Source organism: Alligator sinensis, unplaced genomic scaffold, assembly GCF_000455745.1.
Source record: "Alligator sinensis unplaced genomic scaffold, ASM45574v1 scaffold1354_1, whole genome shotgun sequence".
Taxonomy (NCBI): Eukaryota; Metazoa; Chordata; order Crocodylia; family Alligatoridae; genus Alligator; species Alligator sinensis.
In genome coordinates this window covers 114,033-122,985 of record NW_005842344.1, presented here as the reverse complement: position 1 = coordinate 122,985, position 8,953 = coordinate 114,033, and the positions used below count along the sequence as shown (strand labels likewise).

At 61.7% G+C, this 8,953-nt stretch overlaps 2 protein-coding genes across 3 annotated transcripts in view; one reads left to right on the top strand and one right to left on the bottom strand.

Moving 5' to 3' along the window:
• Positions 1-1,946: 1,946 nt before the first annotated feature.
• Positions 1,947-8,952, bottom strand: BORCS8 (BLOC-1 related complex subunit 8; the record flags this gene model as incomplete). Its single annotated transcript, XM_025210322.1, has 4 exons — positions 1,947-2,349; positions 3,126-3,190; positions 6,426-6,538; positions 8,811-8,952. Coding segments are annotated over 4 exons (432 nt in total), but the record flags the coding sequence as incomplete, so codon positions are not given.
• Positions 6,551-8,953, top strand: part of RFXANK (regulatory factor X associated ankyrin containing protein) — an 8,308-nt gene continuing 5,905 nt past the window's right edge. The window contains exon 1 of one of the 2 annotated variants that reach the window (XM_025210280.1): positions 6,551-6,727. The gene's annotated coding sequence lies outside the window, so the exon portion shown is untranslated. Of the gene's footprint in view, positions 6,728-8,243; positions 8,723-8,953 lie in introns of those variants that run through there. The other variant, XM_025210281.1, reaches the window with a different exon arrangement.

Here is an 8,953-nt window from a genome sequence, read left to right as displayed (position 1 = left end):
CCTTCCCTCCCCAGCCAGCAGCGCCGTCAGCTCGGCAGGGAGCCCTGGGGCCCTGCCCGAAGGGAGCTGCAGCCTGCCCAGGACCCACCGGACGCTGTCGGCGGAGTCCGGGCTGCTGCAGGTGCAGGGCAAGCCCTGGAACGGGGTCACGCAGGAGATGAAGAACGTTCTGGCACGCAAGCCGGTGGCTGCAGGGAAGGATTCGACCCTGGTGTGAGCCCAGAGCAGGAGCGTTTGGCCCCGGTCAGCCACCCGCCCCACCGCCCAGGCCGGCATCTCTCCTGGAGCTCATGCCAAGCTGGTCCCAGCCCAGCCCATCCTCAGCCTCCCTAAACCCACCTGATGTGGGGAATCAACTGACTTGCCATGAGAAGGGACTTGGCTCCACTCCCTGCCTCCTCCTCCCACCCAGAGGGGTTTGTGGGGGCACAGACAGCTCTATCTGCCTCCTATCGCTGGCTGGCAGCTCCTGCCCCAGCCCTCTCCCACCGGGGCCTTTGCTGCTGCTAGCCAGCTTGGCAACAGGCTGCCCGCTCACAGGCGGGGCGCTGGCTCTGCAAGGCCACAACCTGGTGCCACCAGTGCTCCGTCGTGCAATGCCTCTAACCCTCTCCACAGTGGGGCAGGAGCAGGGGTGTCTGGACGGCCCTTTGGAGCCCTGGAGTGACCAGCGAGGGGCTACTGCAGGGAAAGGAGTTTTCATCAGGGCCTCAGCACCCCACCTTTGCCCCTTCTCGCTGTTGTCCAACGCTTGCCAGGCTCCCAGCACCCCCCTGCACAGTTTGCCTCTGAGAGGACCCTGCATCCTTGCCCCTTGGCTGAGGGCTGCCCAGTGCCCATCTCAGGGCACCAGACGATCTTCCAGCAGAACCCCGAGACCTGAGAGCTCAGGCATTTTGGAGGCTGAGACCCAGCCAGAAATACCCTGCAGGGCAGCCTGTAACCGCTGAGGAGCCGGGAAGGGCCAGTGCAAAATAAACCATGCTCTCCCTTTGCAGCACACAAGTCTCAGCAACTGCATCAACTGAAGGAGGGACAGCCGGCGAGGCTGCAGCACTGATGCCCAGCGCTTTCAGCCTGGAAACGGGCACAGGCCAGAGGCTCCCGAGCAAGAGCAGGCTGACCAAGCAGCAGGCTCTGCGGAAGGTGGGGATGTCTCACCAGTGGCTCCAGAGAGCACCGACCTGGGCTGCAGGCAGAGGAAGGCCCGGCTTGTCTGCAGTCAGGAGCTGGCAGGAGGACTTGTGGCTTGCGGGGCAGCAGAGCTGAAAGAAAACAGCCCACCAGGCGATTTGGACGTCAGCACTTGGAGAAAGGACAGAACATACCAGGCTTCTTCCAGCGCTGCTGCTAAACCAGGGCGTGGGTGCGATGGAGGTCAAGCGCAGCCCATGGAGATAGAGCTATGGCCTGACCCCTTCGCTAGCAGGTGTGTCAGCCAGCCAGGCCCCCAGGGACGGGGGCACCACAAGCTCCAGGGCCACGTTCCCCATGAAACATGAGAGCTGAAAACACTCCTTGGGGTTTAGGTGAGGGGCAGCTGCTGGCAAAGCAAGGGAGCCCACAGCCACAACCATCCTCCTGCCCAGAGCCTGGCACTGCCAGCCTCAGCTCTGAAGCAGGGGCGGGACATTCAAAGCCAGCAGGGAGGTGGCGAGGGCAGCCAGGAGCCGGCTGTGCTGTTGAGACCCTGGGGGAGGGAACACGCCAGACTCAGACCAGCCAGTGCCAGACACTTTAGTAGCTTTGCTCAGGCTGCAATCAGAGCAAATCCTCCAGCTCCACCAACCAGTGCCACAATCAACCCCCCACCCCTGACAGCCACACAAGCGCCAAGTGACAAGCCCCCAATCCAGCCCTTCACCCTGCTTCTCTTCCCCTCGCCCCAGCAACCCCGGCTGTTAGTACAGGATGCCAACATCATGCAGCACACGTCCACAAAGGAATGCTACCAGCCAGCAAAACAACCCCGTTTTTAATCCCAAGAGGCTGTGTTATGCTGCAGTGAACCCTTTGTAAACAGGCTGTTTTCTTTGCCAAGTAAAGCAAATCTCAGCTTCCCTGCTGCATGAGTCACTCGTTCTATTAAACACTAGCAGGAGGTTGTGTTACTGCCAGAACCGCTCAGCCCGTTTGCATGTGGCAGTGTGAAAGTCGCAGAAGCCTCTGGCCGGCAGAACAGATGTTGCTGGGACCCGGGCAGGCGGTCAGCAGCACTCGAGGTCAGGTGCCCTGCGCTACCTGCGGCCCTGCGCTGCGTTCAGCTGATCCTTCATGGCGATGGCCTGCTTGAGCAGCCCGTCGATGCTCTTGAAGTACACGCTGCTGTCAGTCATGTTCTTTATGGCACTGCAACAGGTGGGGCAGGAGGGAGAGGAGGCGGTTAGGAGCTTTGGGGCTGTGCTGCAGTAGAAAACACGTGCTGCCGGGCGAGGGCATCGCTCACAAGGAGCTCCAGCCTCATGCGGCACTTGGCACCTTCCAGTGCTAGCGAGTGGGTGGATTTGCTGGGAAGGACCGACAGGCCCATGCTGCACCGAAGGCAGTCGGTGCTGACAGTGCCCTCCTGGCCCTCCTCTCTCTGCTGAGGTGAGGCCAGTTAGTGCCAGCTGGGGCTTGACTCACCCCTGTCTTGCACCTACGTCAGTCTGAAGGGAGCGGACACTGCCCCCAGCCCCATTTCTGTAGTGCCGATGCTCATTCTGCACCGGTGCGAATGGCTTCGCGTGGCCCATGGCAATGTTGACCTGTGCCATCTGGGAGCATGCAGAGGTGACTTTTTTGGAGCTCTTGGCTCAACAGAGACATGCTTGGTTCCCTTAGAGGGTTTTACACCCCCTCCCCAACAGGTTACTCATCAATTAAGGAGCAACCCACAAGGACTCCTGTCACTAGCAGCTGGGAGGGTACCCTCAGCACAGAGCTGAGCCATGGTCTGTCAGCGGGGTTCGAGCACCCATGTGCTGGAGCTGCGAAAACACCAGCACCCTGAGTTGGGGAGTAGGAGAGGGGAGGGTGAGCTGGAGACTCGGCCTCAGCCTTGACCAGCTCCTCCTGCTTACGCAGGGCGGGGCCATTGCCCAGGGAAGCGCAGTCTCCAAAGTCTTGCCAGCCCTGTCAGGTACCTGCAGGCGTATTCCACGGTGTAGATGGCCCCTTGGCTCTGCTCCTCCCAGCTCTGCATGTCTGACTGCAAGGCAATCACAGAGAAAACAGAATGAACCTTGTGTCACAAAAAGCAACAGGGCTGATGCCTGCAGGCCAGGCAAATGCCTTCCCTGTGACCCACGCGGCCCATTCCCAGGTCCTCTGTGCACACGTATGTGACACCTCGGGACAGCGCTGCCGGTCCAATGGGGAGATGTGCTCAACCCAAGTTCAGGGCAGCCGTGGCCACGAGTCATTTGTGTGCCTTGCTCAGAAGCAAGCGGCCTTCCCCTGCCCTGACCCAGGGGCTCAGTACTGACCCTCTGCTCAGCAGGGAGGACTGAGGTGGGAGGTCAGGGTGAAATGGGGCTGGGGGAGAGGATGGGAGAGCAGGTCCAGCAGAGGGGTGGCCAAGCCACATCACTCCCTGAGCAGCCTGCCTTTGGTCTCTGCTTGTTTCACACATTGCTTGTGTCTGGGGCCAGGTTGTGATGCCTGTTTCCAGCACTCTCGATGCTTCCTGGGGCTTTCATGCCCTTCATTAGGAACAGGAGCCCCCCCCCGAGCTCCGGACTTCTTAATCTCCTCTCAATGCCCTTTCTCAGAACTCCCAGGACAGCTCCTCGGATGCAGTTAATCACTAAAGCCAGCTAATGATATAGCCGAGCACTAACAATGAATTACGGGAGCACAGCAGCAAATTAATGAGGAGTCCTGGGCTCCTGTGAGATCAGGGGAAAGGCAGGAGCAGGGCTTAGCAGCCCAGTGCCGGCACCGGGGAGCACCCGGCCCCGCGTCGCCTGTATCTTATCAGCGAGGAGTTAAGTGTTAAGTCTGCCTGGAGAGTTGGAGATGCAGGAAGGTATTAAGATGATTTTAATCAATCAGAGAAGTTGCTTGTTGTGCTGGCACAGAGGTCACCTTCTCCCTGCACCAGCCTTCCCCACCCCGCTTTATCCCTATCTTTAAAGCCCCTGGGAATGTCTAAGCCCACATCTCCACAGACAGGGAGGGAAAGCGGATTACCTCCCCCTAATCTGCCCCCAGCCTGCACCACATTTTCCCTTGCAGCACGTTTCATTGCATCGTGGCCACTTGAGTTTTAAATTGTCTGAGTAATGGGGCTTCCAACACTTTCCTTGGGAGACCATTCCTGGGTCTGCTGCGGGTCCCTAACCGGAGCCAGTGCCACAGCAAAGCTTGAGCCACTAGGCAGTCGACTCTCAAGAGGACATGAAAGGTTGCCCTGTCGTGGCCCAACGACCTCGGGCCACCACTGCAGCAAAGCTTCCTTTGATCCATCCCCCCGAGCCCCAGTGCTGTTGCTACGAACATGCCTCACTAGACCGGGATGCTGATTTCTTGACATCGAGTGTCCTTCCCACCACAGCGCGGCACTTGCAAAACCTCCCTTTGCTTTAAGTCTTCTTAGAAGTAACAAGAAGCAAAGTCACGAGGCAGAGGCAGGTTTGAGCTAAATCAGCCCTGACAGCGGGTGCCTGGAGCGCAACCGGCCTGACACCCTCAGCCTGCGCAAACCCGCGAGGCCTGCATGGAGCCGACGGGCCCTGGCAGAGCAGCTGACAGAACCCGTCCAGATCTTGTTAAAGGTGCCGGCAGTGATGATGGCTGAGCCCTTCTTCATTTCAAACAGTCACTTGTGAACGGAGTAATCAAGTGAGCATGAGAGAGAGCAGACGAGCCAGTCTGCCAGCAGAGACCTTGTTAGGGGGAGCCGGCGGGAACGCTCGGCACCTGGAACCCGTTGGTCAGCAGGGAAGAGTTTAAACACAGCTTATACCCGACTCGCAGGGAATGGATCCCAGCCAGCTGGGGCACCTGAGACCACGGCAGACACGACACTGTGTGGCTTATTAGAAACTGTTCCCTGTTGAACCCCAGGGACAGGGGTCGAGCCAAGCTGAGGTGGTGCAGCGACAGGTCACAGTAGGTGTCTGTGTAGCCGTCGCTGCCCTGATGCAATGAATCCTTCTCTTTTCTCCATCTCCCCGCTTCTTCGCTCCACCACTGACAGCGGGGAGGAAACCTGGGAACTATTCTAGAGACCAGATGCAGCACAGGCTCAGCCTGCGGTGCCTGCTCTGCTCTCAGGTACTCCTGGTTTACTGGCAGCACCCTGGAAGCCCAGGGGCATTATGAAGACACACATCAGCGTCCAGCCAGGTGGGGAAAACCACCATCCACCCCATGGGATCGCTGGGAACAGACTGGGACCCAGGTTCACTATCCTGGAGCTGCCGACACCAGCCAAGTGCAGTCCAGGCCGAGGACTACCGCAGACGTATGCTGCAGCTGAGGAGGGTGGGACGCACCTGTGGCTACGTGTTGTCCCGGATCCTCTCGGGACCTCACGTCACTCGTCTGCGGTGACCCCAGTGTCAGGCCACCAGGACAGACAAGGCTGAGCTCAGACGTGTCCACGCTGCGTGCCAACACCTACATCTGCAACTTTAGCATGGAGAGGGACCAGTGGTGGGGGCTTTGGCTGCCTGACCCCCCTGGCTGCCAGGTCGAGAGGAGGTAAGAAACACCAGCCACTCTCGTCCAAGGCCTTGAGACAGCAGCAGCCAGGAACATGGCCCCAAGCTGAGTCTAGAGAGGCAGCCCAGCTCTGCAGGGAAGGGGGGGAAAACCAGGGACCCAAGAGGCATCCCCGCCTGGATGCACCCACAGTCTAACACCACCCTGCGCCTGGCTCTCATGCTGCCGTCCTCCCGGGTGGCGGGCCTATGCCCCCTCAGCAATGGCAGCCGACCTCTTCCTTCTGCCGGGCTGGCCAGATGGTTTCCTCCATTCCCTGTTGCTCAGGGCACGTTCCCTGCAACTGGGGCTACATGGATTAAATCAAAGTGAGCAACAGCTCAGGAACAACGCTACAAGCGTGTCCCCACTCCCAGCAGCATAGCCCGGCCAGGCCTGCGTGTGTAGCACGGGAACCTCTGCAGCCCTCCCCGCACGGACACGTGCTCGAGCGTGCCCGGGAGAAGCCAATAAATAATTGAATAATAAAGTGCCACAACTCCGGTTCTTTCGGATGTCCAGGCGATGAAGTAAAGGTAAGAAATGGGGCCTGACAGGGCATTCGCACAGGCCCGAGGCAGCGAGCTACTCCTGTAGCGGTGCTCCTACTGAGCTCTGACGGGCAGGGGAGGCGGCAGGGCTGGCACCGAAGCACGTGCTGTCCGTGTGCAGCCGGGCAGGGCGAGCACACAGCTGCGGGCTGCTACTTCCTGCTCCCAGCTCCGAGCGCGACTCACCTTGTGCTGGGCCAGCTCAGGCAGCGACCGCCTCACGTGCTCCTGCAGCCGGTAGAGCGCGACCGACGGCTCGTTGGCCAGGACGTACATGCTCTCGGTGAACTTGTCTGTAACTAAAGGGAGGGCAGCGGCTGGTTATGCAACGCGGGCAGAGCCCCGGCCTCCGAAATCACTCGCCTTCCTGCTGCCGCCTCACAGCGCGAGCCGAACACGCGCAGACGTCTGCCTCTGAGCTCGCCTCGGCCCCGGCTGCGACAGTGCCAGGGTTTGCCCCGCGCCCTGGGCACGCTGGCTGGCCCCAGGCAGGTCTCTTCCCCTTCCCCTTCCCCACGCACGAGCCCCGGTCCCGGCTCGCGAGCTCAGCAACCTGCCACCAGTTCATCTTTCCCCCGCGAGCTGGGAAAGCCCCGCGCCCCCTCACTTCCCCTTCCCCTAACGGCGCCTTGCAGCGCGCGCCGCAGGCAGCTGCCACCAGCAGCTGTGGATGGATCCCTCCTGGGTGTGCAATGCAAATGCAAATACAAGCGCCGGGCACCTTCCGCAGCGAGTCGGCAGCGAGCTGCCCGTTTCCTCTCCCTAACGAAATGCAAGCGTTTTCACCGGTCCCTTTTTAAGGGAAGTGGTTTTGTTGTCCGGCTTCCGTTTAGCCGGCGAGAGCTTGCGTTGCCGCGGCGGCGAAGTGCTGAGCTTTGCTGAAGCGACCGCGTGCGCGTGCCCGCCGGGGCACACCGTGCTGGGGCGGGGAGACGCTCCTTGACCCCTGGGAGTGACACCCCCTTGACCCCCTTGACCCCTGGGAGTGACACCCCCTTGACCCCTGGGAGTGACACCCCCTTGACCCCCGAGGTGACACCACCTTGACCCCTGGGAGTGACACCACCTTGACCCCCGAGGTGACACCACCTTGACCCCTGGGAGTGACACCCCCTTGACCCCTGGGAGTGACACCCCCTTGACCCCCGAGGTGACACCACCTTGACCCCTGGGAGTGACACCACCTTGACCCCCGAGGTGACACCACCTTGACCCCTGGGAGTGACACCCCCTTGACCCCTGGGAGTGACACCCCCTTGACCCCCGAGGTGACACCACCTTGACCCCTGGGAGTGACACCACCTTGACCCCCGAGGTGACACCACCTTGACCCCTGGGAGTGACACCCCCTTGACCCCTGGGAGTGACACCCCCTTGACCCCCGAGGTGACACCACCTTGACCCCTGGGAGTGACACCACCTTGACCCCCGAGGTGACACCACCTTGACCCCTGGGAGTGACACCCCCTTGACCCCTGGGAGTGACACCCCCTTGACCCCCGAGGTGACACCACCTTGACCCCTGGGAGTGACACCACCTTGACCCCCGAGGTGACACCACCTTGACCCCTGGGAGTGACACCCCCTTGACCCCTGGGAGTGACACCCCCTTGACCCCCGAGGTGACACCACCTTGACCCCTGGGAGTGACACCACCTTGACCCCCGAGGTGACACCACCTTGACCCCTGGGAGTGACACCCCCTTGACCCCTGGGAGTGACACCCCCTTGACCCCCGAGGTGACACCACCTTGACCCCTGGGAGTGACACCACCTTGACCCCCGAGGTGACACCACCTTGACCCCTGGGAGTGACACCCCCTTGACCCCTGGGAGTGACACCCCCTTGACCCCTGGGAGTGACACCCCCTTGACCCCTGGGAGTGACACCCCCTTGACCCCTGGGAGTGACACCCCCTTGACCCTGACCCCTGGGAGTGACGCCCCCCGCATCCCTGACGGTGTGACACCCCCGCCCTACTCGTTACGTTCCCCTCTCGGTGGCGCCCGGCTTCGTCTGGCGGCGCTGGAGGGCTGGGCACGGTCCCTTGGGCCTGCGAGACGGCGGCCCCTGCCCTGAGCCGCCCGTGGGGAGACGCCGGGCCGATCCGCGGTGGGCACGGGGTGGATCCAGGGGTGCCCGTGTGCCCCCTCGGTTTCCCGCTCCACCCAGAGCTGAACACCAACCGATGGCAGCAGCAGCTGCATTGCAACGCAGGCGGCACCGAGGGAGTCCAGCGCATCTGCACCTTCGCTGGAGGGAAAGTCATCAACCAGTGTCTCGCTGGGAGTCCAGCACATCTACATCTGCCTCTGCATCTGCATCTGTATCTGCAGGTTCACTGGAAAGTCTCCATCCAGTGTCTCTGGGAGTCCAGCACATCTACACCTGCATCTATATTTGCACCTGCATCTGCACCTTCGCTGGAAGGAAAGCCACCAGCCGGTGTCTCGCTGGGAGCCCAGCACAGCTGCCTCTGCAGGTTCACTGGGAAGTCACCAGCCCGCGTCTCCCTGCTTCCTGCCGCGGCCCCTCTGCCCTGCATGTCCCGGGGATCCGGCCGGCCTTACCCGGCTGCTCCTTCCCCCTCGCTGTTGTCTCCGGCCTTCTCCGCAATAGCCCCGCCTGCCTGCCGGGGCAGGAGCCGAGCGCCTGGTGGCCCCGCTGGGCTCGGCACAGCCCCGGGGCGGGCGGGGGGGCGGGGGGCGGGGGC